Below are 26,518 nucleotides of genomic sequence, written 5' to 3'. Positions count from 1 at the left end.
AGTCCTCGGGCTGCGGCCTGGCACAGAGAAGGCCTGTAGCAATGAAACAAAAAAAACCCTGCTCAGGGGAGCGGGAGGGGGAACGTTTGATTTCCGGCATTCCCAACTCATTAGATTCAGATGTAGAGTTAAAAAAAATCACAAAGCATGCAAAGAAACAGCAAAGTTATGGCCTACTCAAGGGGGAAAAATCAGCAGATGCTGTCCCTGAGGAAGATGGGGTGAAAGGCCTGCCAGGCAGACTGTACCTGTCCTGTGGGCACTCAGAGAATCAAAGGAAGATGACAAGTCAGGAACCTGAGGCTTAGGAGCAGGTGTTTGGGGCAGTGGATAACATGCAACCTGGGGTTAAGTCAGGGCTCTGCTCTGCACGCCCGCTTCCTGCTGACACAGACCCTGGGAGGCAGTGATCATGGCTCCAATTGTTGGTCCCTGCCACCTACAGGGGAGACCTGGCTGGAGTTCTCAGCTCCTTCAGCCTGGCCCAGGTTTACCCTGACTGTCACAGGCATATGAGGAGTGAGGCTGCAGATGGAGATCCATCTCTCTGTCTGTCTCTTTTTCTCTGTCTCCAATAAATAACTTTTTTTTTTTTAAGATTTATTTATTTATTTTGAAAGGCAGAATTACAGAGAGGCAGAGGCAGAGAGAGAGAGAGAGAGAGAGAGAGGTCTTCCATCCGCTGGTTCACTCCCCAGTGGCCACAATGGCCAGAGCTGGACTGATCTGAAGCCAGGAGTTCCTTCCAAGTCTCCCACGTGGATACAGGGGCCCAAACACTTGGGCCATCTTCTGCTGCCTTCCCAGGCACATTAACAAGGAGCTGGATTGGAAGTAGAGCAGCCAGGGATCCTATATGGAATGCCAGTGCCACAGGAGGCAGCTGTACCTGCTACGCCACAGGGCCAGCCCCAATAAACAAGTTTTCTAAAAAGAAAGAAAATGATCTGTGAACAAAATGGAAATATCAGTAAAGAAAACCTAAAAGAATCTGAAAGCTTCTGAAGCAAAGAAATGTAACTAAAATGAGTAATTTGCTAGAGGGATTCAAAAGCAGATTTGGGGAGGCAAAGGAAAGAATCCATAAACTTGAAGATCAGACTATTGAAATTAGAGAATCTTGTTTTAATTAACTTAGAAAGCAGAAATACTCTCCAAATACCCATAACTTCCTGGACTGGGTAGAGTCAAGGTGGGGAACCCCTGCCTTGACAGCAAGCTGGATTCGGCAGCCAGAGCTGGGTATTGAATCCTGCCCATCTGAACTCCGTTTAAGATGAGCTGAGGGAGACCCACACCAAGACACCATGAAGCTTCCGAACACAGCACTCGTCTCCACAGCAGCCGGAGAAGCGGCTCGTCAGATACAGGGCGTCCTCAGTGAGGTTGCCAGATTCCTCGTGAGACACCGTGGAGACCAGAGAGACTGGACTGCTCTTCCAGAGCGCCAGGAGGAAACCTCAGTCCTGGGCCTGACGACACTGACGTCACACGGGAGGGGATGAAGCTGCTTCCAGGTGCACCTGAGGCAGTCAGTGCAGCTAGACCTGCTCCAGAACAAGACTCCCACAGGGGCGGCTGTCCGAGCCCAGGCTGCAGCAAAGCTGGGTGACTGCAGAGGTTAACAGCATTAATAAAGACACCACCTAGGGCCGGTGCCGTGGCGTGGCAGGCAAAGCTGCCACCTGCAGTGCCAGAATCCCATGTTGTTGCTGGTTTGTATCTCGGCTACTTCACTTCCAGTCCAGCTGGGAAAGCAGTAGAAGATGGCCCAAGTCCTTGGGCCCCTGCACCTACATGGGAGACCTGGAAGAAGCTCCTGGCCCCTGGCTTCAGATCAGTGCAGTTCCAGCTGTTCAGGCCAACGGGGGAGTGAACCAGCGGATGGAAGACCTCTCTCTCTCTCTCTGCCTCTACCTCTTTGTAACTCTGTCTTTCAAATAAATAAATCTTTTTTTAAATTTTTTTATTTTTTTATTTTTGACAGGCAGAGTGGACAGTGAGAGAGAGAGACAGAGAGAAAGGTCTTCCTTTGCTGTTGGTTCACCCTCCAATGGCCACCGCGGCCGGCGCGCTGTGGCTGGCACACCACGCTGATCCAAAGGCAGGAGCCAGGTGCTTCTCCTGGTCTCCCATGGGGTGCAGGGCCCAAGCACTTGGGCCATCCTCCACTGCCCTCGCGGGCCACAGCAGAGAGCTGGCCTGGAAGAGGGGCAACCGGGACAGAATCCGGTGCCCTGACCGGGACTAGAACCAAGTGTGCTGGCGCCACAAGGCGGAGGATTAGCCTATTGAGCCACGGTGCCAGCCCAAATAAATAAATCTTTTAAAAAATAAAAAGACCATCTAAAAGCTAGTATCGTAAGTTTGGTCTGCAGCTGCATGTTGTTATTCCTACATGTTTCAAAAGATTGACTCCTTTAAGAAAATATCTAGCTTGATTTTGTGTACAGATTCAGTTGGTTTTTTTTTTAAGATTTGAATGGCAAAGTTAGAGAAAGAGAGGAATTATCCTTCCCTGTACTGGTTCGTTCCCCAAATGTCCACAGTGGCCAGAGCTGGGCTGGGCTGGAGCCAGGAGCCAGCAGTTCCATCCCTGTCTCCCACATGGGTGCAGGAGCCCAAGCACTCGGGCCAACTTCTGCTTGAAGCAGCTCCCGTGTGGAATGCCAGCTCGATCGGCCATGGTGAAGCTGCTGTACCCTAGCGGGCCCCACAGCCTCAGTTGTTTTACAACAGCAGAGGAAAGCAGGAGGAGGCTGCCGAAGGAGCAGGTTGTCTGGTTGTTTGGGTGTTACTGGTATTGAAATGGGGGAAATTCACATTAAGGTGGTACAGCTTTAGGCTGTTAAATGCAATCCCTGTGGTAATCAGGGTAACTACAGAGTGTACACAAAGGAAATGTGAAAAGAATATAAACGTTTCAGTACATGTAATCAGCTGAACACAGACAGTGACTCAGAAAATGGGGAGCGAAAGAGATGTGCAGCAAATAGAAAAGAAATAACAAAGTGACAGAAATCATTTTCTCCTTATCAGTAATGACTTCAAATGTAAGTTGATTACATGCTGTGATCAAAAGAAAGGTGGGCAGAATGGGTGAGAAAACACTGGATTCTACTGTTGGCGCTGTACAGGAGACTCCATTAACAGTGAGTAGAGAACAGTGCAAGTTAGACAGGGGTACAGGGGACCGAGAAGGACATTCCCTGTTAGTGGGGTTGTAAAATGGTGCAGCCATTGCAGAAAACAGGATGGCAGCTCCTAAAAACTACCGTGTGCCCCAGCAGTTCCCCTTCTGAGTGTAGCTAAGGAAGGAGCAGCAGGGTCTCCCAAATACACGTGCACAGCCCTGCTCTCAGCAAACACACATGTCCATCAGCCTGCGAACAGATGAGTAGACCGGCATGTGTATACAGGTGGTATCATCTGAGGCAGGGTACAGTGTGAACTTGGACACCACTGGGTGAAGCGAGCCAGTCACAGAGAGGAAAGTATCCATCCTGTGTGATTCGACTTCTCGTGATCAGATCGCAGAGACGGGGCATAGAGTGGAGCTTGCCTGAGGCTGGGGAGGCAGGGGAGAACGGGGAAGGGGTTGGGACCTATTACCGATGGGAGACAGAGTTGGGTTTTTCAAGCTGCGTGGAGTCCTGCAGGGGTGGTGCTGACAACCGCGCGTCAGTGTGACTGGATACCGCTGAACCACACCACCTCAATGTGGGTTTACCACAGTGAGATCCCGGGAAAGGGGTTGATGCCAGTGTCTACCACGGAGCGGGCATGAGTTAGGTATCCATTGGTTTGTGTGGATGTGAAAAGCTGTGCATGCTCTTCTTTTGCCAATCTCATTTCCATTTTTGGGTTTGATTAAATTCTTTGTTCTAAAATTTTTTCTAGGCTCTTGGGATGCTCTTTTGGCATAAGCATAACATTGAAAAATCACTGGCTGATTTGCCCAACTTTACCCCCTTCCCAGATGAGTGGACTGTGGAAGATAAAGTCTTGTTTGAACAAGCCTTTAGTTTTCACGGGAAGACTTTTCATAGAATCCAGCAGATGGTAAGTGGGTGAGACCACTGCTTGTCTTGTTTGTCCGTCCGCTGGGCCAGGCCAAAGTCAGGAGCCAGGAACTCCACCTGGGTCTCCCACTTGGATGGCAGCAGCCCAAGCACTTGAGCCGTCTTCTGCTCTCTCTGGTGCATTAACAGGGAACTGGGTAGGAAGTGGAGTAGTCAGGACTTGGACTGGTGCTAATGGGATGCCAGCATTACAGTTGGCGGCTTAATGTGCTGTGCCACAATACCAGGCCCCATATTACTTTAAAACTACGTGTTTATTAGTTTTTTCCCTATCAGAAAAATGGTGCTGTGACTTAGGACATTTCTGAGTATTTCAGAGTGATCTTTATTTATTTTTTTTGCCAGGCAGAGTTAGACAGTGAGAGAGAGAAAGAGAAAGACGTCTTCCTTCCGTTGGTTCACCCCCCTAATGGCTGCTACGGCCGGTGCTGTGCCGATCTGAAGCCAGGAGCCGGGACTTTCTCTCGGTCTCCCATGGGGGTGCATGGACCCAAGCACTTGGGCCATCCTCCACTGCCCTCCCGGGCCACAGCAGAGAGTTGGCCTGGAAGAGGAGCAACCAGGACTAGAACCCGGCGCCCCAACCGGGACTAGAACCCGGGGTGCCAGCGCCACAGGCGGAGGATTAGTTAAGTGAGCCACGGCGCCAGCCAAGAGTGATCTTTATTAAACATATCTAAACATTATCTTTAAATATGAACCAGAGTATCTTTTATATTTAGCTTCCTGATAAATCCATAGCAAGTCTGGTGAAATTTTACTACTCTTGGAAGAAGACAAGAACTAAAACCAGTGTGATGGATCGCCACGCTCGGAAACAAAAGCGGGAGCGAGAGGAGAGGTGAGCCTGTTGGGACTGCGGGCTCTCCCCACCTGGGAGCTTTCTCAGTGGTGGAGGATCCACAGAGGAGAGGCTAGAAGGCCTAGAAATTCCCCAGTGCCTTCCTGGTCAAACTGAACCCCACACAGGTGCTCCTGAGCTAGCGCCATGAGCTGTGTTCCCGAGGGAGTGTTACCTCCTCAGGTACTTTTCTCCTTTCTGTTTCCTGCAGAGACCTTATATTTGCAACGAGTGAACTTATACATTTGTTTTTTCCCCCTGCCTTTCCAGGCTTATGCTTTTTATTAACCAGAAACCTCTTGTTTTGTAAGCTTAAGTTCATATTACTGTAGGGTATGTAAGAAAGGGGCAGCAGCAGATTAGATTCTCCTCTTCCCTTTTGACTGCTGGTCTTTGTGTGTGAGAGAGAAACGTTGTAGAATTTCTTACTAAGGAGGTGCGTTTTAAGGCTAGCTTAGTGAGGAGGTGCTTAGCTATCACTTCCTCAGTCTCACACACAGCATGAGGAAGGGGGAGTCTTGTCTACCTCAGGCAGGTCAGCTCAGTACACCTGGCCCTGAGCTCTGCTGTTCCAGGAAGGAGGTGTAGCAGTCAGAAGGCAAAGCACAGACATGTCGGGGTTTTGGGGCTGGGGGGTAGAGCAAGGGGGTGTCAAGAATCTAGGTGGCTTTAAAATATCATACTTTATAGGTTAATGATACTGATGAGAATGAAGGAGAATGAACTATATGTGCTGCAGTATCATATCTCAGGGCAGAATTTTGTGATTTCAAATGAAAAAGTGATACGTGAGAACACATTGGGAAATGAGAATGCCAATCTCTGGACCCAAGTGTAAATTGAGAGTGATGTGAGAAGCTTCTTCAAAGCTCTTTCCAGATCTAAGATCCAGCAGAACCTTGATACATGTGCACATTTTTTGTTCTACAGCTTACAGTCTTGTGGGGCTGTTTCTGGGTCAGTACTTACCCTAACTTTGGTTGATTTTTAGTTTTCCTTGCAAGGTAGACTCTGATTTATAGTTATGACTTGAGTCTGTTCCTACAACAGAATGAAATAACACGCACAGGAGTGGGCTGGCCTTGACTATAAATGGTCAGAATATGGCTGCCAATGCTGCCGTCGCAGTCCACACACCCGCCTCTGTGCGACCACCATGGCTGACAGCAGTGCTGTGCCAGCATGTGGGGCGACCCTGCAGCAGGACTTGTCAATGGAACTGACGCGGGGGCTTCAGGCTTTCTCCTCTGGAACACTTCTCAGCTGGGAGTGGCTGGGGGGAGGTGTTGCCAGGGGCCTGCTCACCTGGGGTGGGGTGGGCTCCTGACACCAAGTGGCAGGTTGACATTGGGAGGCCTGAGTGTTCTGCCATCACCACTGTGCAGTTGGTTCTGGCAGGGCAGACTGGACTGCTGCCTGACCTCTGCCAGACTCAAGTGTCTCGGTTTTTAAATGGAGTTCCTGCCTGCCTGAGGGTTTTTGTTATGTCTTCTTTCTTTCTTTCTCTCTCTCTCTCTTTCTTTCTTTCTTTCTCTTTCTCTCTTTCTCTCTCTCTTTCTCTCTCTCTCTCTCTTTCTCTCTTTCTTTCTTTCTTTTTTTTTTTTTAGAAATACTCAGTGGAAGGGCACAAAGCGTTTGAGGTACCATACCTTTGTAAGTGTTCCTCTTTTAAATTAATGAGCTTTAAAATATCAGTTATCCAGGCCACTAGAAACTCTTGGACTTTGACCAGATAACAGAGAGATGGGACTTAATATCAGTCGAGAGCTGAAAGAAGACAGTAATGTTCTACATCTGGTGTGGGAAGTGAGAAGCATATTGTAATAATTTTTCACTGTCCACACCAAAAACCAGTGATGTTGACATTCTCTTTGAATTACACAGAAGTATATACCTCAGTCATCTGGATACATATATTTTAATTTTATGTTGTGTTTGTCATAAACTAGTTTGTTGCTTATATGAATATAAGAATTAATACAAAGCAATCTTTCAGTAACTTGTTCTTGTCTTTCAGTGAGGATGAACTAGAAGAAACAAATGGAAACAATCCCATTGACATTGAGGTTGATCAAAACAAGGAAAGCAAAAAAGAGGTATTTTTCTCTCTGGTATTGATCAGGCAAATTTATTCTGCAGATAAAGCGTTCTTCTTGTCCATTCCACTTAACTTATTAAGGGTTCTATACAAAGCATCATGATACATCTTTCTTTGTTTGACTTGAGAGTTAGGCAGGGAGACCACCTGTCCACGTGTTCATTCATTCCCATATGTCTACAACAGCCAGGGCTGGACCAGACAAGAGCTGGGACCTCAACCTCAACCTCTCCCCCTCCCCCCTCCTCCCCTCTCCATCTCCCCCTCCCCAAAACAATTTCTGACCTAAAAAGAAAAATGATTAAATCTTAAGTAGTTTTCTGAGTGCTAGATTAGTAAAACAGGTTATGGTCAGTAGGTGACCTGTATTAAACAGCACAGTGCGGTATAGAATATAGTTTATTGCCAACTAATATTTGTAGATATTATTTATAACTGCTGTTACACAAGAATTGCCAGTACCAGCATGGTTTGCTTAGACTCATCTCAGTCTTTAATATAAGAAGCCAAAAACCTAAACATATTTTCAGTTTTATCAATGATTTTTTTTAAGGATTTATTTATTTATTTGAAAGGCATAGTTACAGAGAGGCAGAGAAAGAGAGAGAGGTCTTCCATCCGCTGGTTCACTCCCCAGATGGCCGCAGTGGCCGGAGCTGCACTGATTCGAAGCCAGGGGCCAGGAGCTTCTGTGTCTCCCACACAGGTGCAGGGGCCCAAGGACTTGGGCCATCTTCTACGGCTTTCCCAGGCCACAGCAGAGAGCTGGATGGGAAGTGGAGCAGCCAGGACACAAACTGGCGCCCATATGAGATACCAGCAAGGCAGCAGCTCTACTCACTATGCCACAGCACTGGCTCCTTATCAGTAATTTTAAAACACTACCAGGATGAGGTTTTGAACAGTTATAAAAATTGATTGTTCATAAGATGGTTACTAGTTTGATGTAACACTTTCTTTTCCAAAATTTTACTGGGTTTCACTTCAGAAGGTTTAGTGTTTGAGAGAGTACTTAGAATTAGCAGCAGTCACACATTTTAAAATGACAGCATAGGGGGTAAGGCATTGAGCCTAGCAGGCGGATGCCCATGTCCCTCATCAGCGTGACTGGTTCAATTCCCAGCTCTGGCTTCTGATGCCAGCCTCCTGCTAATAATACAGACCCTGCAAGGCAGTGGTGATGCCTTAGCGATTGGGTTCCTGCCACCCACACTGGAGACTTGGATTGAGTTTCCAGCTCCCTGCTTTACTGTGAGGATTTGGGGACTGAAATAGTCAATGGTATCTCTCCATCCCTCTGTTTCTCTGCCTCTCAAATAAATAAAAATAACTTTTAGAGGGCCAGCATAGTGGTGTGGTAGGTAAAGGCACCACCTGCAATACCAGCATCCCATAAGGGTGCCAGTTTATGTCCCAGCTGCTCCACTTCTGATCTGGCTCCCTGCTAACAGCCTGAGAAAGCAGCAGAAGATGGCCCAAGTGCTTGGGTCCTTGCCACTCATGTGGACCCAGATGAAGCTCCTAGCTCCTGACTTCGGTCCAGCCTTAGTGGCAATTTGGGGAGTGAACTAGCAGATGGAAGATGAATCTCTCTCTCTCTCTCTCTCTCTCTCTCTCTCTGACTTTCAAATAAGTAAGTCTTTTTTTAAAAAATAATATAGCAACCATGTGTATTTTTTGTATTTTATATATATATATTTTTATATATTTTGTATTTTTTGTATATTTTTGTATTTTTTTGTTTATTTTTTGTATATTTTGTATTTTTTGAGCAATTTATAGAAGTTACCCAACAAGTTAACTGTTGTCCACAAAGAAAAGATGTGTAGGGGCCAGCACTGTGGTGTAGCAGGTAAGACTGGTGCCTGCAGTGCCGGCATCCCATATGGGCACTGGTTCATATCCTGGCTGCTCCACTAGCAATCCAGTTCTCTGCTATGGTCTGGGAAAGCAGTAGAAGAAGGCCCAGGTCCTTGGGCCCCTGCACCAGTGTAGGAAACTCAAAAGAGGCTCCTGGCTTCTGGCTTCAGATTGGCACAGCTCCGGCTGTTGCAGCCAATTGGAGAGTGAACAAGCAGATGGAAGACCTCTTTCTCTCTCTCTCTCTCTCTCTCTCTCTCTCTCTCTGCCTCTCCTCTATCTGTAACTCTGACTTTCAAGTAAATAAATAAATCTTTCAAAAGAAAAGATGTGTAAAAGTCATATTTTCATCACTTCAAAATGTGTGTATTTCTTAAAGGGAAGATGGAAGTGAATGACTTCCAGATCCTTCCCCAGTGCTGTGTCAGTGGTCATCTGTGTGGAGGGGAAGATGTGGGCGGGTGTCAGAGGTCCACCTTATGCTAGGGAATGTGTCAGGATGTGGCCAGAGTTCTTCCTTGCTACAGGAAGCTGGACGTGCTTACTGTCAGAGGCTTAAAGAGGTAGAACAGGGACACTAGTGTATGAGATTGAAGCCCCTTTGAAGCCTTCCCGCCGGCCTGCTAAAGTGTGTATATAGTAGCTTTTGTGTTGTAGAAAATGGGGTTTCTTATTGTTGACACTTTTACTTGTTTCATTTATCAAATGTGTATATCATGCAGGTGCCCCCTACTGAGACAGTTCCTCAGGTCAAAAAAGAAAAACATAGCACACAAGCTAAAAATAGAGCAAAAAGGAAACCTCCGAAAGGCATGTTTCTTTCTCAAGAAGATGTGGAGGCCGTGTCTGCCAATGCCTCTGCTGCGACCACGGTGCTGAGACAGCTGGACATGGAGCTGGTCTCCATCAAGCGACAGGTGCGTGCAACCCAGTCCGGGAAAGGAATGAGCTGGTCGTTTGGAAGTGTTTGTACTTGACACCCATTTTGTCTCCTTTTGTAAATATTGAAAGGGGATTTTATTTCTAATGAATTGGACAGAATATTTTTGGGTATTAGTCAATCAATTTGTTTTAAATTGACTCTTAAAATATTAATAGGTAACAGAAAAGTATATGAGTGTTTTATACTCAGTACCTACATTTGTATGTGTGCATTTGTATCTGAATTATCTCAGTGGCTTTTTTATGTGTGTGGTTCAAGAAATAGGATGTCACCAAGACCCCACTTGTCACATACACGCACACTGCGCCTCGTGACCCACGCTGTCCCAGGAGAGGACATTGTTTTTAAGATGAGTCAGGAATCAGCAGAATTGTCCACAGCACCGTTATCCGCAGCGGGTTGTGGTTGTACTGTTTCTGGGCCTCCAGCTGCGGTGCAAGAGGACTTGGGGCGTGGCCCTTTGAGTTTTCCACGTATCATCATCATTTCAGTTTCCAGAGAAAGACTTCGTGGGAGTGGGCACCTCAGAAGCCCACCTCCCACACTGAAGTGCCTGACTTGGATTCCCTGCTGTGGCTCCTGGCAGCAGCCTCCTGGAACGCAGGAGCAGTTGAGGCTCCAGTAATTGGACTGGGCTCCTGCACCTGGGTGGGAGAATTCTCAGCTCCAGCTTTCTTATGTCCGTGCCCTCAGGGGTCCCCTCCCAGCCACATTTGTGGGCCGTGCAGAGTGAGCCAACCTTGCTCTTCCACCCCCACCTCTCAGATAATTTTTTAATTTAATTTTTAACATTGAAAAATAGAAAATTTACATCTTTTGAGTCTCTGATCTTTCAGTGTTCCATTGTTTCTGATTACACAGGCTTGTGCACCATTTGTTAAGGGTTGTTCCTAGATAGTTAGTACTTCTGCAGCTACTCTTGCAAAGGGTCCTGCTTTTTAAATTCCATAGTTAGGAAAGGGTGTATCACTTCCAGCTGGCTGCAGAGTGCTTTAGGACGGAGAATGTGGCCGAAGAGGGTGGTGTGGGCCTCTCCTCCGCTCTAACTTTCCCGCTGGATTTCAGCTCTAGAAAACTATCAGCGTTGTGGAGTGACAACTTAGTTCCGAGTTTCTGATTTGTTAATCTTGGTGGTTTCCCGGGAAAGTTACGTGGGGGCCTGTGTTCCTTCTTCCTTCCTGTGTCCCAGAGTGGGGGCTGGTACCCACCTTGACTGCAGCACAGCTGTGCTGTGATCTCAGGAGAATCACTTAATCTCCTTGGGCCTCGGAAATGAGGAGATTAATTCTGGCTGATGTCACGGATGTACCAGAGCACACAAAGAAGCCCTCTGCTGTGGCAGCGCGCGCTGATGAGGGCTGGGAGCTCTGCATCTTCATCTCTCACGGCTCTCGTCCCTCTGCCAAGAGGAGGTTTGTTAATGCGCTGAGCAAGGAAAATGAAGCCCCTTGGTCCACGGAGCTGGGAGTGATCGGAGTAGGAGACATGAAGACGGGGTTGTGGGGCGGAGTGCACCACTCACATTTGCAGATGCCATGGGGAGCCAGCTTGTGGACTGCAGCCCACCAGGACCCCCGTGGGGCAGTGCTGGCCTCTGTGGACATCTGCCTCCCATGTTGGGTAGTTTACCTGAAAGAACATAGAAACTGACCAAGCAGCTGAAACAGCAGGATTATTGTTGTCAGGTAGCAGGCGGTCCCCCACACCGTGGTGCCCCTTTGACTTGGTTCCTTTCACGTTTCCTGTTCTGTGTTCCACGGCCTCCCCCGGAAGCTGCAGAAGCCATTTGGTCATCTCACATGCATTCTGGCCATTCCTTGTAGCGGAACCCCACGGCAGTCTCCTGTGTGCCAGCCGCCACACGCTGCAGAGCGTCTGTAGCCCCGGCGTGTGCTGCACCCGGGAACGCTGCCTGCTGCAGCAGGTCTCTGAACGGAGAACGGGTCTGATGGGAGACAGGGCTTTCTCTGCACACCCCACACCCCACATGAGACAAAAGAAGTTGTCTTTGAGAGGCCAGGCGGGGCATCAGCCAAGTAGATTGATCTTTGGTTTTTTATTTTATTTTTTCCTTCTTTAAATGCTGGTTGCTTTCATACCTTAGCTCTTAACCAGCTCCTTACCAGTCTGGCTTCCTTCCCACCTGCTCTAAGGCTGGCAGCTAACACTGTTCTGGATCTGATTAATAAACTGTGTATTCCTGTTATGGAGAATACACCAGGGATAGGGGTGTGGACCGTGAGAATTTAGAATTTGTAAATGTCTTGTGTGTAATCGCTGTGCTAGCATCGAGAGCTCCCTTAGTGTCCAGCAGAGAAACCCCCTCTACACAGTTCAGGGAAGGAACCTGCTCCGTCCAGGAGGCCCCAGAGGGCGGAACACTGCCTTGGCCAAGCTGGCTATTTGGTCTGCATGCATTTTTCCTGTGGCTGGGCGAGGGCGAGCACATGAGGCACACTGAGGGAAGGAAGACACGATAGACAGGTTTGTGGGACAGCTGCTGACATCATGCGACATCTGTGTTGTGTGTGACGTAGTGGGACAGCACCAGGTTAGGGCTCTGGGAGGCTGGCCCTGAGGTTCTGCTGTGTCCTGTGTCTTCAGCTGACTTCTGTGTGGTAGGAAGCCCAGCTGCGCTGTCCCAGCATGGCCAGCTCTTGTGCTGAGGTTACCTTCTTGCCCCCACTCCTTGTGCATCCCGCCTCTGGCTGTGCACAGGCGTATCTCGTCAGATGTGCTCAGGGGACACCGCACAGAAATCGCTGCCGCAGGAGCTAGAGCGGCACTGCGCTTTGTTGTGTTTTGTTTGTTTCTTTTAGTTCTTTGCAGTTGTGTTTTCTTTTCATGCCTTTATGAAAGCTTTCCTTTTTTAAACAAAACTCTTTTCCCATTTAGATTCAGAATATTAAACAAACGAACAGTGCTCTCAAAGAAAAACTGGATGGTGGAATAGAACCGTATCGACTTCCAGAGGTAGGGCTGTGGGAGCGTCATCTCAGATCTACCCGTTTGGGGTGTTAAGAGAACAGTGTCTGGGGCAGGCATTATGCAGTGGTTCAACCTGCTGCTTGGGCTGCCTGCATCACGTGTCGGTGTGCCTGGAATCGAGTTCTGTTTCTGCCTCCAACCCAGCTTCCTGCCCATGTGCACCCTGGGAAACAGCAAACGGTGGCTCAAATACGACACCCACCTGGGAAACAGCAAACGGTGGCTCAAATACGACACCCACCTGGGAAACAGCAAACGGTGGCTCAAATACGACACCCACCTGGGAAACCCTGAGTTCCTGCTTCCTGGCATCACTCCGGGTGTTGTGGGCATTTGGGAAGTGAGCCATCAGCTGGAAGATGTCTGTCTGTCTCTCTCTGCCTCTCTACCTCTCAAATAAATAAATATTCCTTTTACCAAAGAATGTAGTATCTCTGTGATTCGTCTCTAATATGTATCTCCTAGGAAGAAGGGTGTAGAGACTGGCACTTGGTTTAGCTTAGACACTCGCACCCCATATCTGAGTTCCTGGGTGTGTGGCTTCAGTCCCTATCCCACTGACTTTTTTTTTTTTTTTTTTTTTAATTTATTTCACAGGTAGAATTATAGACAGTGAGAGAAAGACAGAGAGAAAGGTCTTCCTTCCTTTGGTTCACTCCCCAAATGGCTGCTACGGCTGGCGCTGAGCTGATCTGAAGCCAGGAGCCAGGTGCTTCTTCCTGGTCTCCCATGCGGGTGCAGGGACCCCAGCACTCGGGCCATCTTCTACTGCTCTCCCAGGCCACAGCAGAGAGCTGGACTGGAAGAGGAGCAACTGGGACTAAAACCTGGTACCCACATGGGATGTTGGCGCTGCAGGTGGAGGATTAACTAAGTGAGCCACAGTGCTGCCTCTCCCCCCTGCCCCCAGTTTTATTTAAGAGACAGAGACAGACAAAGATCCTCCACCTGCTGGTTCACTCCCCAAATGGCTACAAAAATCAGGGATGGGCCAGGCCAAAGCCAGGAGCCAGAATTCAGTCTCTGTCTCCCACGTGGTTAGCAGGAACCCCAGGTACTCAAACCACCATCACCTGTTGTCTCGGAGAGTGGAGAAAGCTGGAGTCAGAAGCCGAGCAGGAACTTTAATTCCGGTGCTCCAAAGGGGAGGCAGGGGTTAGAAGCAGCTTCTTGGTGGGAGCCAGATGCAGCACAGGGGCTCTGACTGCAGCTTCCTTCTGTTCAGCAGTGGTGGCTCAGTATTTGGGGCCCTGCCACCCTCCTGGGAGATGTGGGTTGAGTTCCCAGCTCTCAGCTTTGGCTGTCATTGTGGGCATGAGCATGAAGCAGTGGATGAGAGCTCTCTAAATCTGAGTTAGAAAAACAAGACCAGGAGCGGGCTTGAAAAAGCAAACCTTGAGAACAACTACAAAATAAACAAAGAAGAATGTTGAAGGATGTAGACATAATTTTATAAACCTGGTTGAAGTTAAGATTCAGCAAAGGTCATTACACCCCATAAGAGCACAGCCATCTCTAAATATAATGTGCTCAAGCCCTCATTTACTTCCCCAGGTCATTCAGAAATGCAATGCACGTTGGACCACAGAAGAGCAGCTTCTGGCCGTACAAGGTAGGGGTTTCTCCTTAGAGAACGCGCCAGCAGTGGGGTGGCAGTGACATCTCGCCTGCTTGCTCCCCTCACTTGCTTCCGAGAGAGAACATATGTGCTGCATTCCCTAGGGTTTGCTGCTTTTTCCTTTTGCACTTCTCACAGATTATAAAAGTTAACCTGGAAACCTCCTTGTGTGACTTTCATTCTAGCAGCTTGGTGTTGAGCTCTTCATAGTGAAATATAGAGCCGTAGACGTAGCAGGTCAGATGTGAGAACCTTACTCTGAAAGTGTTGTGGACTGGGGGTCCTGACGACATAAATGCAGGACGTCCCCAGGCTCAGGGAATGCAGGGACTTCCCTTGTTCTGTGACATGGTGGGCAGGCCGATGTCTAGATGACAGGGTCCTGTGGAGCTTGTACTGCTGTGTGCCTCTGCGTGCGTCCATCTAGAAATGACTGCTTACTGCTCCCTTTCCACACCAAGATAGTGCCTGCTATTGGAAGCCCCTGTGTTTTAAACTGGATAAGAGAACAATCAAATTGTGGTTTTAAAAATGGTTTTCCTATTTTATTGGAAAAAAAAATGCTCTCTTCCTTTCATAGCCATCAGGAAATATGGTCGAGATTTTCAGGCGATCTCAGATGTGATTGGGAACAAATCAGTGGTACAAGTCAAAAACTTCTTTGTAAATTATCGACGCCGCTTCAACATAGATGAAGTTTTACAAGAATGGGAGGCAGAACATGGTAAAGAAGAGACCAATGGGCCCAGGACGCAGAGACCTGCCAAGTCCCCGGATGACTCTGCAAAGACGCCCGAGGACGAGGATGAGGTAACAGTGCCCGCCCTTCTCCGCCAGCTTCATCTCAGTTTTTTTTCAGCTGTAGAAATATTTTTAGGTTTCACCTGCATCAATAATTTTACTTGTGCTTATAAAATGCCATGATATGTGTGTTGATTCTAGTCAGTTCTTGTCACTGTGTTTGATTATTCATGTTTTAACTGCTAGTCAAATTTTTTATTCCATCCTGGTTTCTTCCAGTCACAAAGTATTCCACCTGTACCAGTATTTCCTTAAATGCGGTATAAACCACGGGGAAACAGGAAGTGGGTGTCCGAGCTGTGTCCATGATGCCCATGGCGAGCTGCTTGTCATGACCTCAGGAGGGGCTTCCTTTTGGGGGCCTGTGCTCTACTAGAAGTCTGAGCTCTGTGCCTGCTGTACAAACCCTCTAATCTTTGGGGTTGTTCAGGCCTAATTATTGATAGGGACAATTACAGGTTTTCTTATGAGGCTGGAACTTGTGGGATGGTGACTGACTTTCTAGTAATTTCCAGGATGGTGCACTGGTGTATGTCGTCAGCCTAGTCAGCCAGGATTAGGTAGCAAGATTGCCTGGGCTCCAGAGACCCATCTGCCGCCCCTGCCCCCAGTGTCAGGGCTGCCTGCCCTTTCTCCATCTTGCCAGGACCACCCTCCCCTGTGGAAGCTGGGTGTGGGGCTTGGCAGAGGTGGGCGTTCATTGCTGGTTGCTGCACATCTGAACCTGTGCACTGACTGTGTATGGAGGTTTCCTGTAGCTCTGCAAGGAAATCGCTTCTCACCAGAGGCTTCCTCACCGCATGCATGCCGGGTCCGAGGTGATGGTCACGTTGAGGGAGTGTCCCCTTGGCTCTCAGAGCCTGGCTCGAGAGCACCTGGAAGCCTGTCGTGTCCTGAGCATGCATAAGGACCCTCATGAGGAGGAGGGCACCTCTGAGAGCATGGGGTCACTGGTCCATGACATTTCCGTCTGTTAGAAAACCGAGACATTGAGTTGAAATCTGGTTTTCCAGAGCCCCTTACCTTGATTGCACTTGGTGGTGAGTGTACAGAGTCTGACAGTGCCAGTGTGAAGGGCACCCGAGACAGCTTCCTGATTGCCCCAGCTGGAGGCCTGGCAGAGCGGGTGGCCTTACCAGTTAGCAGTGATTTTGTCTCTGCTAATTGCCCCTTTCACAGCAAGTTAACCTCCTCCATTTCTGGACTCAATTTAGGGGAACTTTGAAAAGTTGGTGATTATTGGGGAGGAAATATAAGAACTTTCAGGAATAAGAACCTTCTCCATGTGCGTTTTTAGCCTCAGTCCCAGGGTTACCAGAGCAGAAATAGTAAGAAATGCTGGTGCTCGGTTACCCTTTGCATAGCCAGCCAAAGAGAGTCCTGACAGCAGGACCTGCTTTGTGGCACAGTGGGTGAAGCCACTGCCCACAGCACCGACGTCCCATATGAGCAGCAGTTCCAGTCCTGGCTGCTGCACTCCAGTCCAGCTCCCTGCTAATGCACTTGGACGAGCAGCAGAAGTTAGCCCAAGTGCTTGGGCCCCTGTCACCCACATGGGAGATCTAGGTAGAGTTCCAGGCTCCTGGTTTCAGCCTGGCCCAGCCCTAGTCATTGAAGCCATTTTGGAAGTGAACCAGTGAATGGAAGATCTCTCCCTCCCTCTCTGTAGTTAGGCCTTTCAAATAAATAAATAAATACATACATCTTTAAAAAAATAAATCTGAGAGTAAATCTTAGACCAAAAATTTTTTGAAGTTTTTTTATTTTCATTATATTTGAAAGGCAGAGAGACAAGTTTCCCAGTCTTCTAGTTCATTCCCCAAAGGCTCCCAAGAGCCCGGCTGAAGCCGGGATCCAGGAATCTAGTGTGTGTCTCCCATGTCACTGCAGCCTCTCAGGTGCACATGAGCGGGAAGCTGGAATCAGAAGTGGAGAAGCCAGGATTTGACCCAGGCACTCCCAGGCAGTGCCGTAACCACTGTATGAAATATCTGTCCTAAGATTTCTTTCTTTTTTGCCTACAGTTTTTCTTCCGTCTCTGTGCCTGGCTCATTTCCTGGCTGACTTCAGTGAGGCAGGTGTTTGTCACTGGTCCTTGTCAGCTGTGCAGCAGGACCGTCCTCAGGCTCGCTCTGTGGGTGGAGCATCCGCTGCCATACGCAGTTGTGCCTCATCCACGGCTAGACCTCCTCCAAGTGGTCAGACCTTGGTTCTCTTTGGTGCTGAACGTTCTCTGTGCGGCTTACATGTGTTCACCCAGTGTCCTGGCATCAGAAGAAAACAGGAGAGTGGTGTGACCTGGCACATAGCCTTTTTATCCCCTTTAGAAGTCATTTAAAGTCCTCCCCTCAGATTTCTCGAGTCTCTTTGCTACTCTGCCACCATCTGTTTTCTGTTCTCTGTGTGTTAGTCTGTAGGAAGCTGATCCGTTATGATCACCACGTTCCTATGTCCCTGGGCCTAAGTGGGTGTGTGAGAGCCCTGGCGTTCTGTCAGTGCTCGGACGATGGAGTTTTGTCTTTTCCCAGCCTGTTTGCCCTGAGGAGTCCCATCAGCCAAGCTTGGAGCCCACTGATGCTCTGTCTGGGATTTTAGGTATTAGGCAAAACAACAGGAGGAGCACGTCTGAATCTCCAGGGGTTCGGCAAATATGATGGCCTGTTGGTGGCATTGATTTCCTCCACTTGTTAGAGTAGCGCCAGGACAGTGACCTTTTGTGGTCAGAGCCCTTTGAGGGGACAGACCTCACATCCTGCCTCACACTTGGCATGGCCACGGAGGCACGCTCACAGCTGACCATGGGCTGGAGATGGCGATCCTCGCCTGCAGTCTGGTGCTGGCGTGAAATAGCAGCTGAAGGGAGAGCTGGTTTCTGGCACTGCTTCCTAGCCCAGGCAGGTCCCTGGCAGTGACAGCACAAAGGTCATAGGGACCTCAGATGAGGCTTGGCTCTGGGTCCAGGAGCCAGCTTAGAAAAATGGAGACAGGAATTGAGCAACTCCCTTGTGGCTTTCAAAGAAGACGCTTGAGCAAGCGTGTTCCGGGCTCCAACAGGAACCACAGCTGTTCGTTGGGTACCAGGAGTTCCAGCCTCCCTCTGGCCAGGAGGGGCGATGCTGGTCACCGCATACTTGAGCCAGGGCCCTTCTCAGCTAACTTTTTTGCCTCTTGTGACCTCAGCGTTGCTGTTGTGTATATTCTACATGTGAGGAAACTGGAGCTCAACAGGAACTGGTAACTTGTCCTAGGTCACAGTGCCAAGAAGTCCAGGACCGTGGTGTGAGTGGGGGCACCCAGCCCTGGCGCCACCCTCACATCTGCCTTTAGGGCCCCCGTGCCTGAGTGTGAAGCGCTTGCCACCAGGTGTCAGCCTGCAGGAGCCACTACTGCCGCGTCTCCCTGCTCACTGACCCTTTCTCTTCGCTCTCCAGGCGGCTTCTGTCCTGGACGTCAGATACGCGTCTGCCTCCTGAGAGACGCTGGTGGCTGCGAACACTGGGTGTGGACTGCTGCGCTGTGCAGGACATCAGGTATCACGACACCACCTCGCCATCTGCATTACTTCTGTGGACAAGCAGCTATTACCAAAAAGGCACACACTCCCAGGCCTCTGGTGCACCTGCCTTAATTCCCTGCTCGGTCCTTGATGGCGGCACTACTTCCCAGAGAGCCCTGTCGCCTCTCCAACGCCGCCTGCTGCTGGGAATCCCCCGCCGCACTCCTCCTGGCTCCCGGGACGCACCTCCGCAGGCGGAGCACTGAGCCCCCGAGACGCGCCTCCCGGTCAGCAGCTTCAGAACGGGCGGTCTCCTCAGAAGGCACGGCTCTGTTCCCGCATGGCCTGGAGCTCTACTCTGTGCATAATGTCATTTTCGGAGTGACTGAGACCCTGTTGGCCTTCTAGAAAGTTTCTCTTGTTCTTTCTGAGCAGCCAGTGGCGAGGCGTCACACTTCTGTGGCCGTCACAGTATGTCGGCAGACTGCAGCGTGCCCTTTGTCGTGCCAAGGTCCTGATAGATCTCGCATTGCCCCAAATGTCGGGTGTCATGATGGTCTCTACGTTTAGTTGGCTTAAGTCTCTGCCCTCTTCCTCCCTTCCCGAGGGTCCAAAGCTTACTCACAGCAGCAGCCCTTGGGCGCTCTGGCTGGCGGGAGTGTGAGCCAGTGTGTTCTGCCTTCAGCTTTCAGCCCCATCTCTTCCTGATGCCCCGACCGCCACCACCACTCAACTCCAAGAGATTCGGTCCCTGCCTCTGTACCTGGTGCTTGTACATCGGACTCGGTGCCTTCTCCTCTGGCAACCACGTCACCACCCTTTTCTGTTCTAGCGTCTCGTTTCTTCTGTAAGGTTTATCGCTTGCCAAAGATGACATCACTGAATTGAGGAGCAGGGGAGAGCTTCTGCAGTTTCTGGCAGAGTGCACATTTTAAATGTGTGTGAGCTCAGTAAGTGCTGTTAGAATCGCTGGGGATGGTTTTATAAAGCTCTGTGTGGACTGCACCCGTCGCCCCTGGTCTGCCTGGCCTGCTGTGTGCCCTCCGTGTGTCCTTCATGTTCGATGTGATCACACCACACCTCCCCTCTCTTCTAGTACTAGCACAGGAAAGAGAAGTGATCGATGTGTCGGTCTCACAACAGCACGATGAAGACTCTACAAAGTGGTATGGGATGCCTTTTGGTTGGACTGGGAACACGTAGAATTTTCTGGTAAATGTGAGACACCCAGCGTCACCTCTGCTCTCAGACCGTGGGCCTGCCGAGGGGTTGTGTGTGGAGCACACATCCCACCGTAGCCCGCCCCGCACTCAGTGTGTTGAAGTAGCTTTTGTTGTTTGCATCAAATACTTTTTTCTGCTTTCAATACCAAAAAGAAAAAAATGCAGATGCTTTAAGGCATAACCAGAATTCTCAAGAATTTTAAATATGCAATTAGATGTGCTGTGTTTTGACTCCACGCACCTTGCTTTTTGTTTTTATAAGTCAGCTGATTTTCTCTTTAGAAAGAGGGCCAGCTAGCAGAAACCTTAAGTTTTTCGGAATTGTGCATTCTTTTTTAGAAGTTTGGAGAAAGGTCACTCAATGGGGGAGGACAGTGGACTTTCCCGCCTCTCGCCACCTTGTTCCTGCACGAGGCGTCTGTTGGGCCAGGAAAACCTGTGTTGAGCAGCTTCAGGAGGCCCCAGCTCACTGTTCACACCTGGTGACAGGGTAGCAAGGTGCCACTAGTGCCGGGTAGGGCGGCCTGTGTCACCGGAAGCCTGCGGGGTGACTGAAAGCCGGCAGGGCAGACGTGGAGGGAACCGGCCTGCGTCAGGGGACCCGAAGGCATGGACTGAAGCCTTAGGTCCCGTCTTGTTTAGCAGAAGCCTCCAGCAATTGCTGCAGTGGGTTCCTCCCTCTGCCAGCAGCTGCTTTCCCTGCTCATACCCAGGCTCTTCCCCTGGGGACTGGGTCCCCTCTGGCAGCACCTGGAGGCTCCGTGCCTGTCCCTGGGCGGTGTGGCAAGTGGAGCGACAGTGCCGGCAGCCCCCTGTCTTCTGCACGATCCTGTCCTTGGCTCCTGTGCTGGAGCTCTTGAGATCACAGCAGCCGGCTCCAGGCTCCCCGAGAGCACATGTGGTCCTGCCACCGAGCGGAAGAGGTGCTGAGCCGCCTGCCTGCCGTAGTTGCTTCCTGAACAAGATAGCACTGTGTTTTAGACTTCTTTTCTTTACACTGTCCTTGCAATGATGTAAATGCAAGAAATCACTTAGCTTAAAAAGCTCAATGGTTTGGTCTTATTTATGTGAAGACTTTTTAACATATCAAGAATTAGGTGCATTGGCAGGTAGTGTTTGGGATGTGATAACTGCTTCAGATGGAATGTTCACTTAAGCATTGTCTTCTTTAACATTATCAATGTGAATGTCATAATTATATATTTTTGTGGGAAATTTCTCCTAAGTTATTGTGCAAAGTATAGTAACATTGACGCAAATAATAGTTTAACTTTTAGTTTAGAAACCCTAAAAGATATAAATTGTGTTGCATATGCATTAAAAGTTTGTTTTATTTAATTTTATGTAGATGTGTAAAGTGTTAGGTAAAAGTTTTTTTCACTTTTCCATTTAAACACCTCGTTACTTGAATATCGTGTTGACTGGTCTGCGACAGTGATCCGCTCTGTAACAGCTCGGGTGACACCAGTGGTGGCGCGCAGGCGGGGGCCGGGTAGGCAGGAGCCAGGGGCTAGTGGCGTGTACCCCTTGCCTTGTCTTGGCAGGTTTGTCGAGACACCATCCTCACGGTGACTGTGGTGGCTCCGCCTGTAACACCCTTTGACGGTCACAAACTTGTAATCGAAACACGAAGGTGAAAAAGCAATTGAGTTTTCAAAGCTCGCTGTGGTGGACGATTTTGTAGTTTTCTGTTTCTCTAAAGTTCCTCAGATACCACACGCCACTGTCAGCGTGTTCATTGTCACTTTAAATTCCAACAATGCCCTGTTTTGTCTTTCTAAGTAGCAGATTACTCTTGGTTACTTGCACACCAAAAATAAGCCGAACAGTGCATTACACTACCTGGATCCCTGCTTTTACGTGAGCGAAGGAAAGACGGAGCCAGCTTACACGAGAGCCACTGTTCCTCTCGTCCAGCCTGTTCCCCAGGACTCGGCTCCTAGTACCGAGCGCAGCTCCCCCTCGGATTGACTCGCAGGAGCCGGCGACCTGGCTCGCTGGCCTCGTGCCGCGCGGCCGCGCCCTGGGTCTGCAGTTCTCCCAGAGTGCAGGGAGGCACAATGGCAGCACGCTACAGTCAGAAGAAGGACGGTCAGTACAGTCTATGCACGTTGTAAATAGTGAGTGTTTACAGGCGCCGCCTCGACAAGATCTACACCGGAGTGGATAGGATCCCATTCTGTAGACTTACCCATTTTGCTAAGTGCTTTTTAGATTGCTTAAAATTTTTTCAAGATTTTAAAAGATGTATAAGGTTAAGTTTGCAAATATAATGGAAATGCTGTATATCTTTTGAAGTGATAAAATCCACGTTGGAATTTTAAAGAAAATACATTGTAATAATGCCGTTGTAAGTAATATTTTAATGTCTGCCTGTTTTCTACTTCAGCACATTCATTGTGGTGAATGTTCATAGCATTATAATTGCTTAGCCATTGAATGATAACATTTGTTAGTGGAGATTAGAAACTTTATTTGTGAAAATCTGCAGAGTTCATTTTCTATTTCCAGTATTTGCTGAAGTTAAATAAAAATTTTCAAGCCATTGCAGTAACAGATGCGAAATGAGAGCGCCTTCTGCACGCCGGCTCCAGCCAGGCTCCACCCAGCCCTGCCGCAGAGGAGGGGAGGGGAGGCATGGTGGGGTTCCTGCAGGCGTCAGCTTGCCCTAGACCCTGTGGAAACAGCAACTCCCTCTGAGCCGTTAGCGTTGCCCACGCTGTGTTGTCCTCCACGTGTGCTTGGCGTGCTGTGCGATGCAGGGGCCACCGTGTTTGTGGCAGTTGGGCTTCACTACAGTGGGTCAGGGAGAAGAACTTTCAGTAGTTTTTCTTTTTTCTTTCTTTCTTTTCTTTTCCAGCATAGGCAGGCTTTGACTTGACCTTTGGAGGCTGGTCTGCTCCTGGCCCCTGGACTGTAGTCTCTGGCTAACCAGGAGTGGCCCCGTCCTCGTGTCTGTGACGTCCTCTCTCTGAGCGGGAATGGAGGATTTAATTAGATTACTGCTATGGAAGCCCGAGTCCCAGATGCGCATGCCCCAGACAGAATCGACAGTTGGTGGTTGGACTGCGTCTCGCCGCAGGGTCTGGCCTCGCGGAGCTGACGCGGTAGAGGAAACAGAGCCTCTTCTCCAGGCCAGCAGTGCCTCCAGAGCGTCTGGGAGGGAGACCTGGGCTGCCTGTGTCCCACAGAGCACCTGTCCTGGAGCCAGGCTTGCAGGAGGGGCGACATCTCCTTGGCTTAGCTGGAGCGGCCACCAGGATCTGTGCTGTGGAGCTGGCTTGCCGTGGGGAGCAGGGAGAGCAAGTGCCATGGCAGAGTCTGGGCTTCCCACCAGGAGACAGGAGGAAAGGATGGGGTGGGCAGGGCGGACACTGCGGCGCCTGCATCCCATGTGGCTGCGGGTTCAAGTCCCTGCCACTGTACTCCTGTCCAGCTCCCTGCTAGTGTGCCGCAGAAGCAGCAGCAGATCTCCCGAGTGCTTCGGTCCCTGCCACCCACGTGGGGGCCTGGATGGAGTCCCAGACTCAGCTTTGGCCTGGCCCAGCCCTGGCCTCTGCAGCCATTTGGGGAGTGAATTAGTGATTGAAAGTCTGTCTCTGTCTCTCTCTCTCTGCCTTTCAGAAAAAAAGATGGGGGAGGAAAGGTCATGCCTAAGATGGACATTGTCAAGGATCCACTGCCTTGAGCTGGGGGTGGCAAGGGAGGTGTCTAGCCTGGCACGACTCGAGTGTGTGGTAGCACAGCTGGGGTGGGGGACAAGTCACGGGTCTTGAAGGCAAGGCCTCTGACTAAGGGAGAAGGATTCGTGTGTCTCAAGGTCACCTCTTGTGCCTTACTTCACACGGTCTTGGCCCTTGCTGCTGCCCTAGTTCAGGTGAGTGCTCCCACAAGGGAGGCCACACTCGACCTCGGATGTGCAGTCCCCTGGGGCACCCTCCGAGCTGTGCTGCAGTCAGCCAGCCCGCTCAGCACTGCAGCTTCGTACATGTTCCTTAACCTGTCTCACTTCTGCCTCCCGTCTTCTGTTCCCTGTGATCGCATTCAAAGTTGAACCACTGGACACAAGCCCTCAGGCCCTTGTGGGATCTGGGCCAGGCCGGCACGCGCACTCGGGACCCCTTTCTCTGCTCGCTGTCAGGCCTGGTCATCGTGGCGTCTTCTGCTGAAGGGGTACTTTTGGAGAGCCCACAGGAATGGTGACAGAGCTGCTGTTTAACTGCCAGTCGTGTGGCTTCCTGTCACACCGTACGTCCAGCGAGCGCAGGTACTTGAGAACTGGTGTGCAGCTCAGACTGCCAGCCTGGGGCCGTGAGCTCTGACAGGCCACCTCTGCGGCTGCTCCCAGCTCGAGGCGTAGAGCTAAGACTTGGGCCAAGACTAGTTCGTGGGTGGTCCTGACGTCCCCTAAGACATGACTAAAGTACCGGGTTTAAAGGGCAGACTGTCCCTGTCCTCTGCTGCTGCCAGTCCAAGACAGTCAACACGGGTGTGCACTTGGTCTTTTCCCACACAGCACACTGCACACACTGCTCTGGCCAGGCCTTGCTTGTTGCTGACAAGCCTGTGTCTCCATCTTTCTGTGTTAGCAGGGGTCAAGTCGCTTGTTCTTTCCCACTGGCCTCATGGTGGTCCAGGTACGGCTGTAGCTGACATCCATGGCCGGGCCTCACGGTGTCAGTGTGCCATCAGCTTCCTGGCTTTGTCCACGCGCTGCTGTGGTTGTGAGATGAATACCGAGGACTGGTGTTTCTGGACCAAGAGATCTGTCCACTTGTTGACATCTGATGCCCACCACCCAGGTGCCTTTCCCAGGGGCTGCGGCCGTTTCCACTTCCTGATGCTGTGGTTGGAGGGCCCTCGGGTGGGCAAGCTGCCTGTGAGTGCCCGAGGTCAGGACTGCCAGCGTTCCCTGGGTTCCCAGGGCCAGCGACAATAGGATCCAAGGCTGGCTGAAGGAACGGGACTCGGATGCATGGAGGAGGAAAACTAAATGTCTGCCGGCCCTGCGCCGGAGGGTCGGGGCCCCGAGCAGCAGGGGCCGTGGTTGGTGATTGATGGATAGCCAGAGAGCCGTGAGCAAAACCTGAGGTCTGCCGTGTCGGTTGTGGCTGCCCAGGTGCCGGGAGACGAGATTTCAGCTGAAGATGTGCTCACGGTGGGCTTCAAGGAGGCTGGGTTCTGGATCCTGGCTTTTGCGTCCTCTCCTTCCCTTGGGTACTCGGTGCCCCTCTGCTCCCACCCCCAAGCTGCTTGTCACGGATCTGGCTGGCCGATCCCTGGGAGCAAATGGACAGACGCCTTCCGCAGAGCCGCAAGCGGGGCTGCCAGGAGCCTGCTGAGAAGCGGGACGCTGTCCAGGAGGTGGCAGGTGAAGGAGCAGGTGCCAGCCCGGGCGTGGGGTGCACCTCCCTGTGCCCTGTGGGTTAGGGCCCCCAGCACTGTGAGCAGGTGAGAGGGCTGTGGCAGCGAGGAGTGGATGGTGGGGTGCAGTGCACCCTGGGACGCGAGGCTCAGGCTGCAGGGAAGGCTGGAGCCTGGGTGCCGCCTGCGTGTCCCGGCTCTCGGGCCCCTCAGTGGAGGAAGCTGCAGGCTTGGAGGGAGAGTCTGAGCTCTTACTGGGAGGCTCGGACACCCCCTTCTCGTCCAGGGCTGACCGCAGAGTGCCAGGTGCAGCACTTCCACAGCGGAGACCACCTGGAAGCCCCGCCCACTCTGCCCTGGATGGACAGGGCAAGCTGTGCAGGCAGCCCCAGGCCGTCCTCAGCAGCAGCTTCTTGCTGCCCCCACGCCATGGGCACACCGAGACCTGTGGATCAGACGCCTTTTTCAGAATTGAAATGCTCTCCCTGCTGGTCCTCTTTCCTCCGTGCCACACCGTTGTCGCCTTCCCGCAGTGGGCCGCCGTGGCCTCGGGCTGGAGTGTTTTCCAGCTTTGTGAAGCCAGATCCTTCCTGGCTGGAGCCAGGGGCTTGGGTTACGGCCCTGAAGGACTGACATTAGACCAGGGGCTCCCTTCCTGTCCCTCTGGGTGCCCTGGTGAGGTGACCGCCCAACCCCCTCCCAAATGACAGAGAAATCGCTGAGAGAGAAGAAGGTAACGAGCTGTTGAAGGAAACACTGATTTTTGAAGAGCTGCCTTCAGGATGCTCAGAGAACGAAGGCAGGCATGGAGACAACCAAGACGACGCGTGGACAGCGTGAAAGACCGATAAAGATGCAGGAAGCTGAGAACCCCAGAGTGGCTGTAGAACGGAAAGTGCAGTGGCTGGGGCTGGCCTTGACCACAGCAGGGTGCTGCTTGGGTCTCCTGCGTGGCGTCGCACGATGCCTGGGTTCAGTGCTGGCTCCTCTGCTTCCAGGCCGTCTTCCTAGCGGTGCACATGCCGGGAGGCAGCCGGTGACGTCTCCCACCCCTTAGTCCCTGCCACCCCCACGGGAGGCCTGGACACAGGTCTGCACTCTGGCTTCAGCCTGGTCCTGCCCTGGCTGGTGCAACCATTTGGAGAGTGAACTAGTGGATGGGAGGTGGATCTCATCTCTCTACCTTTCAAATAAATCTTTAAAA

The 26,518-nt window shown here is 50.7% G+C and overlaps 1 protein-coding gene across 2 annotated transcripts in view; it reads left to right on the top strand.

Annotated features, from left to right (window-relative positions):
* Positions 1–22,500, top strand: part of RCOR1 (REST corepressor 1) — a 95,643-nt gene extending 73,143 nt beyond the window's left edge. The window contains exons 5-12 of one of the 2 annotated variants that reach the window (XM_062181039.1): positions 3,901–4,062; positions 4,805–4,923; positions 6,941–7,019; positions 9,604–9,798; positions 12,720–12,797; positions 14,367–14,424; positions 15,011–15,240; positions 18,663–22,500. In XM_062181039.1, the coding sequence (XP_062037023.1) occupies positions 3,901–4,062; positions 4,805–4,923; positions 6,941–7,019; positions 9,604–9,798; positions 12,720–12,797; positions 14,367–14,424; positions 15,011–15,240; positions 18,663–18,704 (963 nt within the window). In that variant the 3' untranslated portion in view covers positions 18,705–22,500. Of the gene's footprint in view, positions 1–3,900; positions 4,063–4,804; positions 4,924–6,940; positions 7,020–9,603; positions 9,799–12,719; positions 12,798–12,956; positions 13,358–14,366; positions 14,425–15,010; positions 15,241–18,662 lie in introns of those variants that run through there. The other variant, XM_062181040.1, reaches the window with a different exon arrangement.
* Positions 22,501–26,518: the final 4,018 nt, after the last annotated feature.

This window comes from Lepus europaeus, chromosome 22, assembly GCF_033115175.1.
Source record: "Lepus europaeus isolate LE1 chromosome 22, mLepTim1.pri, whole genome shotgun sequence".
Classification (NCBI taxonomy): domain Eukaryota; kingdom Metazoa; phylum Chordata; class Mammalia; order Lagomorpha; family Leporidae; genus Lepus; species Lepus europaeus.
Note: the sequence above shows the minus strand (reverse complement) of the source record. Positions and strands in the feature narration are given on the sequence as shown.